Raw genomic sequence first — 22,268 nt, 5'->3', positions numbered from 1 at the left:
AGGCAGATATGCAATAGCAATAACTGACCAAAATAGCACAAACCCTCTGTTCTCCTTAACCTTTACTTTTCCACTCATGCTCTAAAATAAAAATCACAGGACAAATAAAGTACAACTTGACAAAACAGCTTCTGCTCCGTTCAACAAAAATTAAACTACATTAGAGCAAAAAGAAAGCCTTGCAATTAACAGTAATTCTTTGTAATGAAAGCATGGTGTGTTGAGAAAGATCAACTTTAAATCCTGCTTTAAAAATGTGGTTTCTCAGATGAAAAAGGAACATACCAAGACAATTCTCACACACATCCACATCTGGTTTTTATTTGTTTCAGAAGACTCAGGACCTTTTCTCTGTCTAATAATAAAAAAGCTCCTAGATCACAAATCTTAATATGATAAAAAATTAATGTGCAAATGTTTATGTAAAGTCACCCATCTCTCAGGCAACTCCTTATAGGCAATCTACATTCTTGCCCATCTTTGAAATTGCAGTGCAACTGTGAATCTGAAGACTGGAAATTTGAGTTACTGCCATGTGAGTACAGACCTAATATCAAAATAATGTAATTACCAAATTCCTCCAGGACAAAGACTCCTCGCACAGTATTGCACTTTTTAATGTGATTCAGCTCTATGAAAACCTACAAAAACAGGAGGAAAGGTAACATAAAATTAGTTGGGTTTGGAGTTTTTTTTCAACCAAAAATCAAAATTAAACAAAAACATCATCACAACAGGTACAACCTGAAGTTTGATAGCATACACTACCAGTTCATTTACAGTTTAATATATAAATAAAGGGTGAAATAAATATTCAGAAGACAAACTTGCCACAATGCTAGAAATCAACAAAAAACTTAAAAGCGCTAAGAAGCGAAGACAGCAGAAGATGAAGTACCTTCCGCTCCTTGCAGGAGGAGAAAGCATGGAAGAGAAACGAAGGAGTTAGTAACTCTGACATATCCAACATTGCTACCCCTTCAGGCACTCAAATGAGTTATTGCAAAAAGAATACCAACACACCTGAAATACAGCAAAAGAGGGGGACAAGAATAAAGCTGGCTCCCAAATTTGGCACTATTTGTAGCCTCTGATCCATCCCAGATAGTTTCTGCCCCTCCATGCATCCTCCTCCAGCACAGAGGGCAGGTAAGGGGCACTATACTTCCCACCCTGATACTGATCCTCCTAACCTACCAAGCAGTCAAATTGAATCCAATGAGGAACCAACTAACCTTTCTTCTCCCTGACAGTTCTGCCACGTAAGATTTTACTAGAGTTTATGACATATAATCTTCAGAGTTACTCTTGGAACCATCTCCTTTTAACAATCAGTACCAGTTTTCTGCTTTAAGCAGGATGGGGGAGTTTAGATCCTTCTCTATGGTTTGCTCACTTCGCATGTGGCTCTGCCAGTTGAGCAAGTCATTTAGAAAACAAACCTGCCTTAAAGTCATGTTTTACATACATGGTCCCCAAAAGACAAAAGCAGTTGAACTACACAACGAAGTTTTTCAGTCCAGAACGTAGATGCCAAGACTGCATGAATAAACAAGCTCTCTTTGCATAATGAGTTTAACATCCAATGTATTCGAAGATACAAAACAGACAGACCCTTCTTATGTGCACGTGTCCAGAAGGGTCAGAGTCAGTACACAGACATAAGAAGCTGCAGTAAGTGCTATAAAGCCTCTAATCCATATCCCAGTTTCTAACAGACTTGCTTCTCAAGGCAAGAGAAACACTAAGAGTAACATTGCCCTAATATTTGGAGTGTCTATGTCAAACACCTTAGAGAGGTCCTTTAAAAACTGTATTACAATTGTGTGATTTGATACTTCAAGTGCCTACACCTTTAGGACACCATAATCTCAGGACCTTTTTATTAAATGGTACTGGAGAAACTTCATTGTCTTGGAAAGAAGGGAAAGGAAAACACTGTAACCCTCTTGAATCCCATATTAGCAACACCAATGTAGTCATGCATTATCTGCTATGCATAAAAGACAAAGGATGTCAACACTAGAAATTGTTGTGGAGTTTTTTGAAGAGACTTATTGTATCAAGAGAGATCAGTAAATCCAGTGTACATCTGAGATAAGACATGCTAATTTTCAAGTCAAAAGAATTTTACTATTATTTTTATTCATAGAGAACTAACCAACAGACCCAAGATATTTTTTGTTCAACATAAAAACCCAAAACTTCCACTTACTTAAGCAAAAATCTTTCTTTCTGCTTACGTTCAAGCACTCAAGGGAATGGAGACTTAATCCCATCTTTTTTTTGTTTGCCTGTTTTCATTCATGTTCTATATCAGTTTACTTGGTCAAAAACATTTTCTTTTTTGAGGTATACTTACAGAATAAACAAATCAGTAGCAGAATACTTTCTTTACTGCACTTAGTTCTGATTTTTCTGTAATCTTTTCTGGGAAAAGTTTTTGCTAATAGTCTGAAGTACAAAAATTCAGAAACTCAATAGAAAGGCTCAGGCAAAACACTGGCCATTTTATTTGGGAAGAGTAAAACTGCCTAAGAGACTTGACTGCTCCAGGTGCTCACTATTAATGTTACAGAGTGCTGCATTTCCACAAGACCTATGAGCAAGATGAAAATTTATCAAGTTTGTCACAATTACAATCCATTTTCAGAAGATATGAGTTAAAGGGCAATTTCTTGCTATATTGTTTAAGGGACAGAGATACTCTCCTCTCACTCCATCAGAAAACACACATAAAGGAAATAGCAGTTACTTACCCTAGGGAAACTGTGGTTCCTCAAGACAGAGCATTCAGTGTGGATCCTACTGTAGATGGGCATGTGCCTTATGCATCTTAGTAAGCTTCCATCTATTTGACACACATGAATTCACAACAGGCACAGGCTACTGAGTCCCAATATTACAACAGAGTTTGTAGATGTGAACTCAGAATTATCTGCCAATGCCACAGGTATACTTGATTCCTCCCTATTCTAATGACCATCCTCTAACCTGCTAGGCACAGACAGATTTCAACATTTTTTATTCTTAAACTTATATATGCTGCAGCATGGTGAGACAACTAAACTTTTAGTGTGAACACTAAAGCCCACTCTCACATGTCAATAACAGGTTGTCCCACTATGCACCTGAGGCATTGCCTAAGGAATTCACAAGACGGTAAGAAAGTACACACACCGCAAATCAAGAGCCTTCAGAAACAGCTTCATAACAGCAAGCTTCACACTGAAGCGGTATCTTCAGTCTTCTCACATAGACTCCATTTATATTCTTCTTTTAAAAAGTGGAAACCCCTCCTCCTATGTTCTAAATGAATTCTATGATGTCCAGTCAAGCAGAGCAATAAAAATCCCTTACACTAGTAAGCCACAATACTGAAAAGAATACTCGGAAAGATAGCCAAGAACAGGGCCATCATATTAAGTAAGGAGAGGAAGATGAAAAGAAAGCTGGGCCTGATGAGATCCTGTAGGCTTTTGCTGGTCAGTATCCCCATTCAAACACATAACACAAAACAATAGAAAATGCCATTTTCAACACCAAAAAACAGCTGTGAGATCCTGGTTTTAATGATGCTTATATAAATATTCTGAAATAAACCGCCTTAGGAAGCAATTCACACAATGTATACAAGAATTGAAAAAAAAATCACCCAGAATAGCAGACCTTTTATTAAGAAAACAGACTGTTTGATGAGTGTCAGAATAAGAATGCCAACATCCTTTAGCTCCAAAGATAATGAAACTGGAGGGGATTTTTTTTTTTGCATGGTGCAGCTAGTAGGAGTCTTTTATGTAACTGCTACAGCTGTCCATTCTACAGATACCCTCAAATGACACGTTTGATATCTGTCTAGATGCTTTGCTTTGAGAAGGAAAACAAGGTTATATATCTTGGATCCCCTAAATGGTACTGAATGCCATGGTCAGCTGGCGATATAATCTAACAGACCAAGAATTAAACATATTGAATAAATGCAGTGTATTTTCCAGAACTGCACTTGTTTCAATATCCATCTTAAGTAATGGCAACTCATCTGGCTTCATTGGAAAGGTGATGAAGAGAAGGAATAATCCTTCAGGCGAGGGAGATTGCTGGCATATGTCCTAGGTCTGACCTGTACAGGCTCCATTCCAGAAAAAAGATACAAATCTTCATGACAGACAGCAAATTAGAACACCATTCTCTCTAAGGAAGGATATGATAAAGCTGGTATTCTATGAGTTCGGGTAGTAGCACAGGTCTCAGTATCTGTTGTACAAAATTAAAGTAATGCTTCAGACAGTCCCATGCTAAAAATCAGTACAAGGTTTCCCTTAAGTTCTTTCTGAATGTCATTCCAGTCTCTCAGGAAAAAAATAAGGCTTGCATCTGGAGTTTTTCTTTTGCACAAATACATGTGTGCTCACTATGTACTTAACACTGAGTGTCTTTGTCTTGTGAAGATGCCTGCTATGCTTAAGAAACCATGCTGTCCTGATGTGGCTATCTTTTCATACGTCTCCTCTCACTGCCAATGTGAATTTGCTTGCCTTTTCATTTATGAAATGGAGTCGTCTCCATAGAGATGAGCAGTTTGAGCAGAACTTTTGTGACTTCTGGGTGAAGTAGCAATTTTGTGTTCTTACCTTAGGACAAAGTAATTTCTATTATATCCATCTATAAGAATATCAAACTGTTGCTTTGAGACCAGGGTTTAATTTTCAAAGGCTTTAGTTAGATCTGTCATTTTCAAGAACTATGAAAATTCATTCTGCACAACCAGTAACTTCCTCTTACAGTTTTTTGTATTTCAGCACACCCAATGAAAAGATAAAATCTGTAACTTAGTCAAGTAGAGTGTTCCATCACAGAGTAGGTCTGAAACTCTACAGCAGGTTGGACATAATCCAGGTTATACCCTTGTAAGAGACAGCAAGGAAACTGAGGGAGGTTCACAACTCTCCACTCCTTATACTGGCACATAGGAATTCGAAGTGGCACATGGCACTGCTGTGACCTTGGGAGAAGTATTAAAGATTCTGAGTGTGTGTGTTTGAGATGCACGTGCACTTCCAGTGGGATCTACACTGATGTATCCTCAAAGAAAAACAAAGCTTGTGTGGGGAGAAAAGTCTAGTCAGGAGGAAAGGAAAAAACACTCCACAGAGAACTGACAGAAGCTTTTCTTTCTTTCTTTCTCTCTCTCTCTCACACACACATACACACACTCTCCCTTCTCCCCTAAAAATTGATTCTACTGTCTAGCATAGCATGCATTTAATATATGCAAAACAAAAAAACATAAAGCAAAATAAAAAACAAGGATCAAAGGAAGCAACAGAAACAACATCCAGAGAAAGGAAGAAATGACAATTCTACTCGTGTTTCCTCTATACCCACAATATCTGCTATTTGGAAGGAAAAAGGAATCAGTACTTTTTTCTTATTTTTGTGAATTACATCAAGCACCAGTTTCATATTTTATTTTCATACAAACTTGTAGATAATTTCTAATATTTTAAAATACAATAGATAAATACAATGCAGAAGGTTGCCTTCTGTGCCTGCAATATTCAAACACTGTATCTTTAAGGCTGACTGCTTATGCAATGAAGATTTGCTCATGGCGTGATGCATTATAGCAGCTCAGATTATTATTGATCACTTTTTCTGTCCCTTAATACAGGCTAACATTTGTTTTCTGCTTAGACAATTCAGACCACAAGAAACAAGAAGCTGAAAGATGTATCAACATCTTTCTTTAACAGACTATAGTTTTCCTAAGGATATTTAATTTCAGCGTGTTTTTACATAGATATATATATTGATACATGCTTGTGGGTTTGAGTGCAAATATATCTAAGTTTTTTTACCCACATCAAGCTATGCCCTGTCCTTACTGATACTCTGGGAAGAGGAAACACCTATACAGGCATGCTGCAGAAAGCTTCATGCTCAGTCTTCTCATAGATTTCCCTCATACCTGACTGTGCATAAATTTCAGGTTAATTCCTTCCAGTGTGACCTGAAGAAGACCTCCTTCACCGGTTTTCATATCCTGCACAGGGAACTCACCACCCAACTCAGGGCCTGTGATGTTAATAAAGAAAAAAAAAATCCAAAACAAAAACAACAACAAACCAAAACAAAAATTCAGAGAGAGAGAGAGAGAGAGAGAGTATGCAGAAAGCAGTCAGCTGAGTCATAGTATGTGGAAGGGGAATATAAAATAGTAAAAACATAATTCCCATTGATGTGCATAGCAAAAGGATACTACTAAGAATAGTAGAGACCATTTCTGTGAGTATGTTCACAAGTGACAGCTTTCTGAGAACCACTAGAATTTTACAAATTGTAATAAATTTCATTCTGGTAACATGAAGTAACATCAATGTCAGTTCACCCTGTATTTATTGTATGTCATATTTGAGTATTGTTTGTTTTCTTTAAATGCCATATGTCATTTCTACATAGTAAGACCCTGCAATTATATAATACCATAGAGAGCATAGTCTTAAGCACAGATACATAAGCAGCACAAAGGAGGCTTGTATTTGTGAGCTGCATCGCATGGTATTGTTTTAAGCAATTAAAATGTCAAAATATGATTAAAGTAATAATTTAATAGAGGTTATTAATAGGTGAATAATCTAGACATTTTCATCTAGTTTCTTTTGCATTATTCAGTTCAGCTAAAAAGTACGTTATTAAAATTATTTTTGAAAAATTATCATTTTTTGCAGAACCACTGAGCTCTGGGGAATAGCTTTTAACACAATGCAAACATTTTTCAAACACATTTTTAATTCTACATTATTGCCCAATTCTTAAAATACCTTTCAAATACACTAATGCTAAAGACAACAATCTGCTTCTTGAACATGGATGCACAAAGTTACCCCAAGATTTCCAAGTAAAAGGAGATTATGTTCAAAGGAGTTATTAATAAAAAAAATTGCTGATTGCAGATTAAACAACAAATGTTCCCCCCAACATTTAAAATCTTGTACCTGGTTTAATGCTTTGCTGCCTTGCTGCTGCTCGCTCCATACTGTCTTTTACACAGTAGTACAGTTCCCGACACTAACAGATACAAGAAGAGTAATACAATGTTATTTCTCCAAATTACTAAGGGAGGGAAAAGAACAGCAAGATTTTAAGATTCTACAAAAAGAACAAGCCCCATGTGGTGCCCAAAGACCAAAAGCCTCTTCAAGTTCAAGTACAACTAATTCCTAGTCAGTATTTATATTTGTTTTACAAGATGATAGATAAACTATTTCATAGCATTTAACCACAAAAGCTAGTGAAGAGCTCATGCACTGGCACATTCTAACCAAGCCTATGCAGTTTCTTACTGTAGAAAAAGCATCAAAATTAATTCCTCCCTTTCTTTCAGCTTCCAGCAATCAATATTGCTAGTCATGCACAGAATATCTATCTTTTTGTTATTCATATTAATTTCCTTATGGCATATTCTTCTCTTAATGTTCCTTCAACTCTGAGATTAAGCCGTAATCTCAGAGCTAAATTTAAGAAAAATTTCTATCAATAGCCCAAGATACAGGACACAGAGATGGCTGAGCTACTCTATACTAGAAAGGAACAAATTTGATGGATGGACAAACTCAAAAGATTTGAGATCAATGGCTCAACATCCAAGTGGAAACCAGTGACAAGAGCTGTTCCTTGGTTATCAGTACTGGGTCCGATGCTGTTTAACACCTTTGTCAGTGACATGGACAGTGGGACTAATGGAATGTATCCCATGGCAGTGGAGGGTTGAAAGTAGGTGATCGTAAAGGTCCCCTCCAACCCAAGCCATTCTATGGTTCTAAGATAAAAAATCATACAATTAACTCCTAGGGCATAGTTTTATTTAGGTGTTGCCCATGAATCCTCTGTAATATTTTTACTATCTTCACAAGCCTGCAAGCTCACACAATATTTAGTAACACTGATGTTACTGATACTTCTTTTAACAAAAAAGCTACATGTCATTTCTTAAATTACTTTCTGGTGGACAACTGTCTCCAAGTAAATGAGAGGGCACAATGCCAGCTTCAGATGTCAGTGCTGCTAAACAGCATTGCAGTTCAGTAACCAGCACTGGAAAGAGAGTGCTACTTTTTGATTAAACATGGAATATGACATGCAAAGGATTTGTTTTTTTCTGTGCAGTTATCCCTGCAGTATTGTGTCTATTAAACAAGATACAAACCTTCTTCGTGTAGAACTTGTTCAATTGTGTCTCCTGGCCATTCCTGCGCCAGAGGCAAAGCACTTTTGTTTTGGGACAGTAAGTCATGTTGATGAGTTTCTCATACCACCAACGTTCATACACAGTTCCAATGTTGCTTCTCAGCACAATACAATCATCACATACCTAGGAATACAAAATTTTATGTAAGATTTTTAATGCTTTTTCTCTTATTTCTTCTGCTAATGATTGCATTAGTATTATTCTTATCTCTACCTCCATGAAAAATATGTCTCCTGTTGTGTCTGTCCCAGCATGTACTACAAAAGTCTGCTTCTTGATGTGGCGGCTGCCACTGGGTCTCACAGGGAGTTCCCGTCCATTCTAGAAAAAAACCCACATGCAATCATCAATGAACTTTGAAAAAAAACCCATTAGGTGACACAAATGAAAGAAAGAAGAATTTTTAACAGTATTTAATGAGCTCATTGGAGACAATTTTGGACAAAGCTGTAAGCAAGATACTCTAGTAAGTTTAGTTTCAACAAGTGTGACTGGGAGAGTTATCACAGCATACAATATTCATGTGGTACTATACTCAGTATGGGAAAGTGAGGTTTCTGAGTTCTGGTATCATTGCAGTAAACTGGTCTGATTTTTCCCAATTAATTATAAGATAAGTTTGCGTCTTTTCTGTGCAGAAAAGTAAGTTCCAAAGACAGAAATTACCTTTAAAAGAGCTTAGCTTGTATCTATCCTGATGACAGTTGTGTTAAAAACAGGCTAGATTTACTAACTGAAGCTTTAGCCTATATTCTTATTGATCATTAGAGGACATCAGGCTTATTTTCTATGAATACTGGGAACAGTTTTGTACAGAAACTGATTGCTATAAGTCTTAGAGTGGCCTGGAAACTGATAGAAAATGAAACACTTCTTACAGTCATAGTAATCATAAAGGTTCCTGCCAACAGAAGTTATTAAGAAAACATTGATGTTGCAGAGAACTGTGGTATATAAGTGTCATGTTTATACATATTTGTATTGCAGCTCTGATAACTGTGTAACATTAAAACATTATAAACAGGGTCATATAGTCACAGTCTTTATTCTGTACTTGTGAAGAGCAGCATTTAAGAATTCAATTAATTCAATATTTTTAATATTTTTAAATTAGTGTTGCAGAGAATATACATAAGATTTTTCAGGCAATTTATTTCCTCCACTGTAGATCCCAGAGGTATATCACTCATCACTCTTTTACTTACCAGATTGGTAAGTTTGTCTAGAATATCATTTATTTGCTGGCTGTGCACCAATCCAATATGTGATTTTCCCATTAGACGACGCACCTTTTTCCTAATATCATTCTTGTTCACCTAGAAAGCAGATATACAGACAGTTGCATACTCTTCTCTATTCACAGGAAGCAACTCCAATCTCCCAGACATATCTTGGTTTCCATCGCTAAGAAGTAAAACAATTTATGCTAATTCACTCATGCAAGGGCCTCTTTAATCAGCAGTACAGGACCACATTGCACATATCCCACTTTTTCCAGCTACTGTGCAAGTGATGCTACGCACAACAAGATTTCCTGCCTGGCCATGTGCACAAGATGCAGTTCCACTACCCACCACTTCCAACTACTGACACTAGAAGCCTCAGTTCTCCAGGTTATCACTTCTGAGTCTCACTGGCCAGACCAGCTCCTCCACATCTTCCTCTGCACAGATTCAAGTTACACAGCTGTGGAGCCCTCAACACAACACGGTATCTTTCAGAGTTCTCATTCTTTCACCATGTGTTTCCTGGTCACTAGGCTGTGGCTCTAACAAACACTCCCAGAGAGCCTTCAAACAGCAAAAAGTTCTTCCTGAAGATGGGCTGCAGGCAAGCTCAGAAGCAAAATATTTCTGCCTCAGCTGCCATTTCAAAAGGCTACTATGAATGCCAGCCATTGACAGTAAAGGCTTCAAAGACAGGACACTCATGTTTGAGTGCTGATTTCAAGCTGGATCAAACACTGGTTTTTAATACATTTGCATTATAACCTTAATGTTGGGGAGTATATAAAACAAAATCTGCTTCCCTCCTTTGACAAGAATTCTTTGTGCATGAAAGAAGCATTGCATTTTACTTTTCAATATATTTTAAAATTAAAACCTACTAGGTTCTGCTATGCAAAACAAGAAAATAAATTAAAGTACCAAAGTGTTGGGTTTGCAGGATTATGCTTCCCTTGATAGCTCTAATAAATTCATCTTTCTATTAACAGAAAGCCTTCCAACTTTGCAGTTTCTACTAGAAACTGCCCTTATTATCCACAGTTCTGAGTTTCATAAACAGAGATGTATGTTTTCAAGACAACACAAACAAAATATACTGCTTATATCTGAGTAGCAATCTACTAAAAAGAACAAGAAGTCACCTTAATCATAAGCATATAAGCAATCATATTATGCAGCAGTGTAGCCAACAAGCGATCCTCATCATCCTCCAAACGCTTTCGATCATGTTCTCCCAGGGAAAGATACCTGCAAGAAGAGCTACATCTGAAGCAGACTCACAGGCATTCTTCACTCACTTCACTAAAGCACTGGCAGAGGACACAGCACTGTTTGCAAAGTGTATAGCAAATAAAACCTCTAAAAACACTAAGTCAAATGGGCATTTTCCAGTACAACACTGTCATCGGTAATTTCACATTTCCTTTAATTATTAACTAGTTGAAGCAAATAACATCTGTTCAGTGGGAAATTTGTTAGTGGTCTGCAGGGCTTATCCACTTCCTGGTCTCTGCAGTCACAGCTCTGTGACAATTACAACTGTCAGAAGAGAAATATATAACTCAGCACAAGAGCTATCCCGCACTAGAGCTTAAATACAGCTGCAAGGCAGAAGAAAGCTGATGAAGGAAGTGCACCAGGCACTCTCTTTTTCCAGTAAGGTAGGCAGTTTCGGGAATAATGGTTTTGAAAGTAGCACCCCGAACTAGTTCTTATTTTGGCTACCAGATTTCATGTTCCATGATAGCATGGATGGAGGCAGTAGAGCTGCAGGTGGTAGACAAGAGCACAGAATGATCAGCTGTTAACAGAGATTGGGGGAGGAAGAGGAAGTTAGTCAAGACTGACATTTTAGAAGCAGTCAAGCCTTAGGCAACCACACAGATATTTCTAGAGAGTGGTTTCCTCATGGGTTTTTTGTTTGTTTTAACTACAAGCTGTGAAAATACCTTTAAGTTACTTTGCATTTTAAGAAGGCTCAAAATGCCATTTCTGGAACTATTTAATTCTTTCACTGTATGTCAACACAATATTATTCCAGAATACAGCCATTCTGCCACAGAAATCTCTTGCTTTACTAATGAGCTAGTCTATTCCATCCATTCAATTGTTCTTATGCTTACATTACCCATTTCTCTGGAAATATCTCACCACAAGAGGTAATATATATATATGTCATAACTAAGGACAAGTATTTCAGTATCACTAGTTACTGACCAGCAGAGAGAGAAAAGGCTCCCTTTGGAACAGTCAGGTAGAGTAACAAGGTTTACAAAGTGACAATAGCATGTTAAGCAGAATTAATTTTTTTTTCACTACTATTTTTACTATTTCAGCTCCAGGTGAAACAATGAGGAGGAAAAAGGTCTACTAAAGAATTTACCTGTCAATCATCTCCTGAGGTCCCTGGTCCATCCCCATTCCTTCTCTCTCTAACATCACAGCATCCAAAAAAGCATCTTCCCAGAATTGCATCTGGTCCCACAAAGTTGAACGCTCTTTGCCTATGCAATGTATAAAAAAATTGAGCATTTATTCTGTTTACTCCAGTCAGATACTTCACGATTAATTCCTGCTCATTCCCACTCCTTGAAAATACCATAAGCCAACACACAATGGAAATATATTAAAAAAAAAAAAAAAAGGTTACTTGTAATCCACAAGCAATATCACAACTGAAGAAAAGTGTAAAAGAAAAGACAACACAAATGTCTCATTCTAATTAATGGCACAATATTTTTAATCCCTCACAGTAAAGCACCTCTCATTTCTATTCTTTAAGGAGTATAGCTTCTTCAGTAAACTGTTAACACTGCCTGAAAGAGACAGGAATATCTCACACAGACACAGATCACAGCAAACACACAGAGAAGTGGAAAGATAAGATAATTACTCAGAGAGAAGGTTTCCATTGCAGCATCCTCTAACTGGTCCCAGACAGATCCTTTATCCCTACCTGCACCATTCCAAGCAGGTAGGAATGATAAATGGGAAGGATGAAAAACACAGGAAGAGAGAGCTTTTGATTAACAGCAAGTCCAGACAAAATACAAAAAAGCCAATGTACTCCTAATTCAAGGATACACTTGAAGCCCTTTAGTATTCTGAGTTTAGCCCTCTGTTCAGTGACTCAAGCTGAATGATCTTTTTTCAAGATAAATGATATTTTTTAGCTTTCCATACATAGCTAACTTCCTTCTCCCCTTCTTCACACTGTTTAAAGAATTCATATTCAAGAAGAGCAAGAGACTTGGACAGACTTAATTTTATGCAAACTACACCACTCACACTTACCCAATTTCCCCAGCAAAGCTTTGGCTTTACTCTGAGTGGTCTGATGTGCCTTCCTATTCTACCAGCATGGACAACAGTTAGAGGTTAAAAAGAGTGTCAGGGGAAGCGAAAATTCCAGTCTGTCCTAGACATGATTTAATCTGAACTTCAACCTGAAAGATTCCCTTCCTACAAGAAAAAGTACCTTACCCAAAAGTCCTTCATACAGATAGACACGCTGGTTCCCATCCTCTGGACCTCTCCCTGGAGTACTCCCTTTGCTATCCTTCACACTCTGCTTCAGGTTGTGAGACTTGGCCTGAAAATAATACAAGAGGTATTGGCAGTTTAACTCTGCACCCTGCAGGGTTCTCTCTTGTGCAACAGCACAGTTGCACAGACACAGTTTGCAAGCTATACTTCAAAAAAGCTTCTCCTGCAAACATTCACAAAACAATTGTTTTGTTCAAAGAGCAGCAGAATACACTTAAACATCCAGAGTCAACCAAAGAAAAAATCAAAGAAAGACAAACAGAGAAATCAAAATACAGAGGAGGCACAGTGCTTCCTTGAAGGAAAACTGAGGCAAAACAAAAATACAAGCCCCACACTGAAGGAAAGAACCTCTTCTGTCAGCCCCCTTATGTCATACTAATGCACTCATAAAGGTGTGACATTAAGCAAATAATTACATCTCATCTAGCCTGAAGAGTGTGAGCTGGGATGATCAGCTAGCAGGAACTGTGACAACAAAGCTGGCCATTTATTTCTCTACCACCAGGTAAACTGTATTTGTATTAATCGCACATCATATACACCCATCATCTTTGTTCTAAATCTCTTGCAAGGTTTCTTAGAATTCTATTTAGTTTCTATTTAGTTCTACTCTATTTAGTTTAGTAGAAAAACACAGAAAAGTAAATGTTAAAAAATAGTCCAACTTCAGTAACTGAGAGGACACCCACTTGCAACTAAGGAAGCAGACGTGGTTAAATAATTTTCATGCTTTTTATAGAAATCTGCCACGAAACACAATGGTTTTGTTTGTTTCTTAACATTAGAAGTAAAAGCCCTGTAAAGGCTTTTACAATTTTATCAGGATTACAAAATAATTAACAGTGAGACCAATCTTAAGGCACTGCAAGTTGTTTCCTTATTTTGCTGAGAGCTTGATTTAGCCAAACCAAGTGTATAATTATTTTCTTGGTAAAATGTATATTAGAGGTTATACACAATAATCAAGGACTTTACAAAATGAAGCACTCACAAATTATTTGGGTTTTACTGCATACAGATCTTCCAACTAGGCAAATATATTTGAAAATTATGATTACACTTTAAATAGGACTAAAGTAATACTTTAAAGAAACAGAACAGCTGCTAAAACTAAAATTGATCACTCCTTTACTCTATCAAGCAGCTTCTGCTAAGAAACAGGGAATTTTCCTTTTAGCTAAGGATGAACAATGCCCATCAAATGTCCATTTGGTTGACAGAAATATTGAATTAATATTAAACATTACTAAAGTCTCTAAAGTGGTGCAAGATGTGATTCTACTTTCAAAAAAACATTTATTGCACAGGAAATGAAGAAAGGTATGTGGATCCAGACAAAACTACATCTTTGACATTGTAATATTTTAAGTCATTGCTGATTAACCCTTAGAACTGAATCAGAGATCCTATTGCATACATGCACACGCACTGAAATATTACTGTACGAGATCTATTAACCAAAAAAAAAAAAAAAAAACAAGCAAAAAAAAAAAGGAAGTCTGCAATGCCCTTACAAAGATAGAGCTAGTAGCAGAGTTTGTCTCAATTTCACTGTCTGACACAGTGCCTCTGGATCCTGCTAAATTGCCACCATTTTCCACACTTGGGCCATCACCAGCATTGCTACTCAAGTCACTGTCTGCTCCCAATGTCTCTCCAGAACTGTTACTAACCTGTGGAGAAAAATAAAGCAATTAATTACCTTCAACAGATAATACACCAGAGAATTTGCTCTTATTTTTAATACATCAAACAATCTGCCTTTTTTGCTCTCAGGTTACCTTTTTAAACTTCTATTTTTTATAGATGGTTTATACAAAACTATAAAATTCTATTTATAGAATTGCTGCAATCCACCAGCTCTGTAAATACACCAATATGTAGGAATATGTAGCAGCAATGAGCACTATATATGAAGGCTGTAATCTGCTCATAAAGCAAGTACTATGTATGTTCTGTCAGACATACATGCTTGTTACCCACTCAGAGGCTCTGGAGAGAGAACTCACAGAGTACATGATGCATGTGTGACACCGTGCTGCCACACCATTTGAAATGTAGGCATGAAATACCCTTCTCCACTTTAACAAGCAGTTAATCACATCCAGATTTCACTCTGGGCATATCCTACCACAGTGCTGACTTCAGAATCCTGGCTTGTACTTCGGACCATAACTGCTGGTCCTCCACTGGGAATAGAGTCAAAATCACTCTTCTGCAATCAAAACATAAAAAGGACAAGAAGAGTCACATTAGCTTTTACCATAAGGAGAGCATATCACTTCCCATTCTTCTTGGGCTCTTGAATCCCATGCCTTACGCTTCCTTAGTTTATTTAGCCAATCAAGTAGAAACTACTGTCTGAATGTCAGAAAGTCCATGGTGTCCTGTAATTGAGTTTACAAAGACCAGTGCCCTAGAGAAAGGGGCAAAGAAATTTTACCAAATGAGCCTCTCAAGAATACTCAAACCCTAGAAGTCTTCCCATAATTAAGCAGTGAATAGAAGAATCCTGTCTTTTACCACATAAATAAAGCAAACATAGGAGCCACTGACCTGAGAACCTGAGGCCAAACTGAGGCCACTGTCTGCACTGATTTGGGATTTCTTCTCATCTGTTTCTGCCAAATCAAATTGTTTCACACTTTCTGGTCCTGAACAAAGGAAAGAGTAAATAATTACTGTACCAAGAAAAAAAAAGCATAGGAGAAAGCAGATGACAGACTGGAAGCATGAACAGTACCAAGAAAACAGATTTGCTTTCTCATTTCTTTGATTTTTAATGCATTTTTTATTATTCCTTGGTACTGAAAGAAAACAACAAGGCCAGCAGAACACATCTACTAATCTTCAAACATTAGCTTGAATTTCAAATATTCTGAAGTCCAGGAGTGACTACAATTAAACAGTACCTTTCTTAGCAATTCAAGAGAGATAAGAGGACACACAACAGTCAAGTAGCTTCCAGTTACAATAACACATGCAGAGCAGTTGACATTCAACTCTAGGAAGCCACTTCCTTTAATTCTTGGTAATAAAAAAGAATACCAATTTACTTAAAAGTCAGAATCGTTTTTTGAACAGCTAAATTGCTCAAAGTCCTGGACTGAGTTTTTTTGGTTGCTCACTGCAACTATCTAGGCAAAAATCAGGCAACACGTGACAAGAAAATAAACAATGACAATTGGTGTTTCCAAGTAAGATTTTCAAAGACTAAACTTGTATGATGCTGTACTTCACAACATTCTCCAATTACATTAACAAATGGCTCTCCAGAGTTGGCAATCACATAGGTAGGAGAGAGAGGAAATCAGCAAGCTTTTAAGTCATGCATTCATTAACCCAGTGATCCAAAAAACAAAAAAGGGAAAGAAAGGATAAAGAACTTTATGTTCAATTTCCCATGCACTTCTAGAATCATATCATCTATTGTCCTCGGATGGGATGGCAGAAGGAAAGGAGAATGATGGAGAGGTAGAGTCTGAAAAGAAATTTGGATAAGCACTGAATGAAGTAAATAACAATGCAAGAAAAGAGTGTGTTATAGGCTGTACACATAATGTTAATATTCTCAGAAAGGGGAAGAGACTGAATGCAATACTTCTGCCATAGCCATATCTGCCAACTATTCAGTAACAGGAAGACATGATCAGCTGCTGGAATATTTGTATTATATACCCATGTCTACAGCCAGTATCTCTAAACAAACAATGCCACTACCTATGTAACCAGCAATCACAACCACCTGGGAATTATGAATATGTTTGTATTATATGTAATATTAGAGACGATAAGATAGTGAAAAGGAAAGAAAAAGGGAAGGGAGGAGAGAGAGAGAGAAGGATAATATACAAAGATTTGTGGGAGTGAGTTTGAGATGATATGTAAACTCATGAATAGCAAAGCCATAAGCGGGCTGTGCAGACCATACTAGCTTACTACTGAACCACCAATTCTTCCTGTGAAGTGTTTATAGAAAGTATTCTTCATTTGCTACAGTATTTTGCCTCTAGACCCAAATGCCTTAGTTGCTGTAAATCATCTCCTCAAAGACTCTAAGAAAGAGAAAGCATAAACAGAATTTATGAAGAAAAATAACTAAAAATATCTTTTCTAAGAATTTGGAATATTATTTTCTACTGAAATACACATAGCTCACTTCTAGAGGTCTATATCTACTCATTCAAGTAGTCATCATTTCTAGTTCTGATACAGCCAAAAGTTTTATATCTCACTACTATATCAATAACATGAAATTTCAGCTGTGTGTTCTAAGCAATTTAGAAGTTTCCTGTCCCAACACATAATTCAGATATGTTTCTGGCAGTTTGACTTTCAAAGGAATTGAAATTGACCGATGCAGTTCAGATATTTGAGGGCTGTAACTGAGTTTAAGGAGCACAACAGACACAACTACATTGTTGTCACAGTCAATTTACATGCACTTAAAAACCTCCCTTTCCCTTCTTTATGGAGCCATATGTCTAATACACATAGAACACTAAAACCTCAATTTACTCCTCCCAGTGTAGGCATCCACCTGAAAGGCTCAGTTTGGGAGAGCATGTGTGCATGTGCTGTGTGTCTGTCTCACAGACTCCTACCTCAGCAGGTAGCGATTCACAACTGAAGTACAGTAAGCTGTACTACAGAGGTGCCCCACTCACCCCATTCCCTCTGAACCAACTCCACATGCTAATTTGTACTTAACAGAAGTATTTAACTGAGGTGCCTAAAAATCCAAACCTAGTCAGAATGTTAGGAATCTTCACTCATTCATCTCAGCTATTAATCCTTCCCAATTTTCAGTCTGTAAAATAGGTAGCGTCAGCTCTGCAAAGTACAAACTAAGCTTATGGTTAGGAAACACCTACCACAACATGGTTGTTATAAATTGGCTGTTGCCCTTATGTCACATGTCCCTATTTGCAACAGTGACAACCAAAAGAGCAAAACTTGGTATTGCACTTGCAGAGTATACATATTCAATATTTTATTCATTATCATATTTCAACACATGTTCAGATTTGTGTAGATTTAGACTATTATTTAGACTCTGCAACAGCCTCAAACTATTTTACTCCTTCTTTACCAAGGGATATGAAAAACAAAATCAGGTTGATTCCTTATTATGAGGCTATTTTCTAGAAGCCATCACTAAATTCAACTATTCACATACACCTTCTCTCTCCCCCTCAGAAGTATTTCTTGTTGCAGACTGACTGCTCATGGTTGATGCCAGTTAACAAAGTTCACCATCCCACGGCTTGAACAAACAGGAATTCTTGATTCCAGTAACATTCAATTAATCAATATATCCATGTCAACAACTTGTTTAACAAGTTTTAACTTTTAAGGAAGGAGATGGAGTATCTTAAAATTCTTCCATATTTATCTGATTGGTGAGGATGCAGAACACCTGCTTCCTCTTCGTTGAAGGCAACAATTGGGGGAGGAAAAAAGAAAGGAAAAAGAAAAAAACAGAAATGACATTTGAACATAATTTCCTCAGGGCAAACAGATCTGTTTGGTCCTTTAATGGAAACTTTCTTGATAGATTTTGTTCTTGCAAGTATAAAACCTGTGTGCCAGAGATGCAAGCTCACCCTGCACCTTGGGAGTTGGCAGTTATGGGGAGGCTGGAGGAGTCAGTTTCTACATTTTTTTAAATTTCCTTACTCGTTTTTTCCAAAGATTTTTGCTTTTTCACTTCCTGGTGCTTGTTCCACAATTCTACCCAAGATGCATTGAAAGCAGGAGAGAAAGAGAAAGAGTCAGCAGCTGGTCAGACAGGTGAAAATGGGGAAAAAAATTTCAAAGAAAAACCCCACCCCTTCACCTCAAAAAACCAAAAACAACCCCCCCAAAAAAAAAAAAAAAAAAAAGAAGAAGAATTTTATGGCAACTACTGAGTGAAGGGTTAGTTAACACCAGTTTAAAAGAAATCTGTGTTAGGTATTGAGTACTGCATCATCTCTTAGTAACAGTATTCAAACATTAGAGATGACTTCATACAGTGGTGGTGGTGCATTCCCCGTTCCCTCCTCGGGCCACACTTTGACAGCAGTTAATCAACTAAGGAAAAACAACCTCTTATGAACAAATAATTAGTCACCTTTACTAAGAAGGGGATTTAAGACTGTCAGATATTTACCCCTCTAAAACATAGGCATCACAGTAGCTCTAATTAACAGAAACATTTTAATGTCTCTAGTTTATATCACTTAAAGGAGAAAGACACAAAAACAGTGGCAGCAATTCCAAAAATATTAAACTGTAAGTTAACACAACATTTAACCAATATTATATCTTACATATTATCACAAAGTTTACAAGTTATTTTTGACCTAACAACATTCTCAATAAATGCCTAGCTCTGCCTATGAACCTGTCCTATATGTAAAGAGCTGAACTTCTCTGCATCTACTTGCTCCTATCAGAGTATAGAGAATGGAAAATGATGAAGAACTAAAATGAGCAGGATATCAGACATGCTTCACTCCAACTTCCAAAACTCAATGTCACAGCACTCAAGTGGACGAATTCTATAAGAGAATATACAATGCACAGACCAGCAAAACAGGCTGAAGTTCTCTTAAAACTGAATTTGAAACTTAGCCCTGGGACAAAACAGCGATGAGGCACTTGCACTTTTCTATCACTCACATCGTTAAACTCTCTGAAATGCAGTCACCTTTTCTGCTCAGAAACATCAGATCATTCCAGGTGCTGGCCCATTGGCCAAAGAAAATATTACAAGCTGACATGGTGAGCTGACTCTTAAGTGTTAGGCACTGTCCTCTCTCACTAGCATAATTAAAGCTGGGGATGCTACAAAGGAAGGTCCTCTTAGAAAAGTGGCAAAGGAAAGGAAAAATAAGTAAAATGTTCTTTTACTGCTCTTTAAGAAAACTTCCTGAACAAATTAAAGGTCGCTTAAGTGTGTTAGAAACCCATTCCACACTGCAAATAGCAGAAATAAGAGCAAGACAGGCTCTAAATAAGTTCTATTGAGCAAAATGTCCACTGAAAAAAAAGAAAATTAAAAGGATAGGTTACAACTGTGGAGGAAGGCTCCAAAGTATTATGAAAAACAAGGTAGGAAAAGCTAGAAAGACAGCTTCTAGCCGACCAGTTTCTAGATCTGCTTCATGATTGATGGATGTTCCTTCAATTTTCATAAATAGACAGATGGATAAGATAAAATTGCTGCGGGATCCAAACAGCATCCTACAGGCTTATCAAGCTGAGCATACACTGACAGAGATAGCAATCTCTAAGATGGACTGAATTTGTTTGTTAAAGGGCTTTGAAAACATCTGGCCTCTTCCATGCTCAGTCTATATGGCTTTACTTTAAAAATTACCAGTCTGAAAGCTACAACACCTGCCATTAACTTACTTTCAGTTGACCTGTCTGTTAATTTAGTGTAGAGTATATCCTAGCACATTAAAAACAGACTAGATTTTACTCTCAATTACTTAGTCAAAGAAGAAAAACAAAACTTCAAATAAACTCACAGGGCATAAGATACTACACCTATGTCTTTGTTACATGACCCTGAACTAAACAGGACAGCAGGTCTAAAAAGGACCTGATGGGGATGAAGTATGTAGCACAATCTTTTCTGTTTAAAAAAAACAGCCAAAATAAAGTGATCTGATGGATTAAACAATTATTTGAAAACTAGTAATGGAAACTTCAGTAAGTACTCACATTTTCATTAACAGTTATGCAAAGTATGCAATAAACCTAACTTATCACTAACATAAAGGGGTAAATTAATTAACTATCAACTTAAAAGCCACCAGTGTCCTAACAAAAAGACCTACACTACAGGTGATGACCTACACTACAGGTGATAAACCCTGGAAGACAAGAACCCCAGAAGTAAGCAATTGACGAGTATCAGAAGCATCATTTTCACACTGAATTTTCTAGGTAGGAATTAGGTATCAAGCACAGTCAAGATCAAAGCTCAGGTGGTAAAAATCCATCCCACTTCACCTCAGAAACAGGAAACCCTGTGAACTTTATGGCCATTGTTCATGTAGTACCAAAAAACTGCACAGATTCAGCTACCATAAATTCAGCTCTAGATTTGAGATGCAGCTTAATCACCACACTAACATACACTCTACATATGACTACTGCAAACAGAGCTGTACATTATTTTGCTCCATCCTTCTGAAGACTTCTCATTCTAGTATTTCCTCCTGTATCTAGGTAAAAAGGGTAGCAGCCCAATTTGCATTTCATCTATACAATACCAAGAGGTTAATTCAAATTTTTATTTGCAACCTCAGGTATCTGCAACCTGAGGCTGCAAGTACCTTCCAAACTTCACAGAATCATGGAACTGCTGAAGTTCAAAGGGACCTGAGGACATCATCTAGTCCAATCTCCCTTCTTAAAGCAGGATCAACTAAAGCTGCCTGCCACAGGACCATGTCTATTCAGGTATTCACTTTCCCCACAGATGGAGAACCTACCACCTTTCCAGGCAACCTTTTCTAGTGCTGGATCATGCTCACATAAAACCATTTTTTCCCCTTGTTTAAATGGAACTACTTACAAATATGTTGGTATTTCAGCAAGATGTAAATGTTTACCAAATGCTCTTCCCTAAATAAATTCGTTTGAATGAGAACACCTGCATTTCACAGCTGTGCCATGCCTAAGGCCAGTCCTGCATTCTGAAGCTGTCTCGTTCTGAAGTCTCTATGACAGAATATAAAGGAAGTAAAATAGGCAAGCAGCTTTAAATTATCTCTCTGCAACACAAGAGAAACACCCTTTACTTCTAGATCACACGAGTCAGATGAACATGGTGACTACACTGTTTTTACAGCAATCTCCTAAAAAGTGACTTGCATACCAGTTCGTGTTTTGGGGTGAAAGACAAAAGCAGTTAGAAAAAAAGGCTTCAGGAAAAACATTCAAATATTTTGAACTTTGGTCAGTCTAGGTAAAACCATATTCTTGTTGTAATTTAGCTCCATAAAAGACAAGTGGAAACCATCATAACATCAGAACCACCAATGAGAATGTACCTTTGCCTTAATTTCATCAAAGGGAAAGAAGCAATCTTAGCAATCTCATCAAAAGATCTCTCTTCATTCTTTAAAAGAACTGTCCTAGACTCTGGTTTATTTTCAGTTGTGCCAGGAGCATTCTTTCCTTTTTCTCTTCTACAGAAAATAATGAAGTACCCAGAGCAAACCAAACAACTAACTGAAATGCTG

At 37.2% G+C, this 22,268-nt stretch overlaps 1 protein-coding gene across 5 annotated transcripts in view; it reads right to left on the bottom strand.

The window, feature by feature from the left end:
* Positions 1 to 22,268, bottom strand: part of MADD (MAP kinase activating death domain) — a 68,113-nt gene that overhangs the window by 6,580 nt on the left and 39,265 nt on the right. For 2 of the 5 annotated variants that reach the window (XM_053979201.1, XM_053979202.1), the window contains 12 exons: positions 15,580 to 15,677; positions 15,155 to 15,238; positions 14,538 to 14,696; positions 12,958 to 13,066; positions 11,858 to 11,978; positions 10,617 to 10,722; positions 9,454 to 9,564; positions 8,462 to 8,569; positions 8,207 to 8,371; positions 6,996 to 7,068; positions 5,969 to 6,075; positions 572 to 641 (listed from right to left, as the gene is read on the bottom strand). In XM_053979201.1, the coding sequence (XP_053835176.1) occupies positions 572 to 641; positions 5,969 to 6,075; positions 6,996 to 7,068; positions 8,207 to 8,371; positions 8,462 to 8,569; positions 9,454 to 9,564; positions 10,617 to 10,722; positions 11,858 to 11,978; positions 12,958 to 13,066; positions 14,538 to 14,696; positions 15,155 to 15,238; positions 15,580 to 15,677 (1,311 nt within the window). Of the gene's footprint in view, positions 1 to 571; positions 642 to 5,968; positions 6,076 to 6,995; positions 7,069 to 8,206; positions 8,372 to 8,461; positions 8,570 to 9,453; positions 9,565 to 10,616; positions 10,723 to 11,857; positions 11,979 to 12,367; positions 12,431 to 12,957; positions 13,067 to 14,537; positions 14,697 to 15,154; positions 15,239 to 15,579; positions 15,678 to 18,702; positions 18,757 to 22,268 lie in introns of all 5 variants that reach the window. The other 3 variants (XM_053979198.1, XM_053979199.1, XM_053979203.1) reach the window with 3 other exon arrangements.

The sequence above is a fragment of the Vidua macroura genome, chromosome 6, assembly GCF_024509145.1.
Source record: "Vidua macroura isolate BioBank_ID:100142 chromosome 6, ASM2450914v1, whole genome shotgun sequence".
NCBI classification, from domain to species: Eukaryota; Metazoa; Chordata; class Aves; order Passeriformes; family Viduidae; genus Vidua; species Vidua macroura.
Note: the sequence above shows the minus strand (reverse complement) of the source record. Positions and strands in the feature narration are given on the sequence as shown.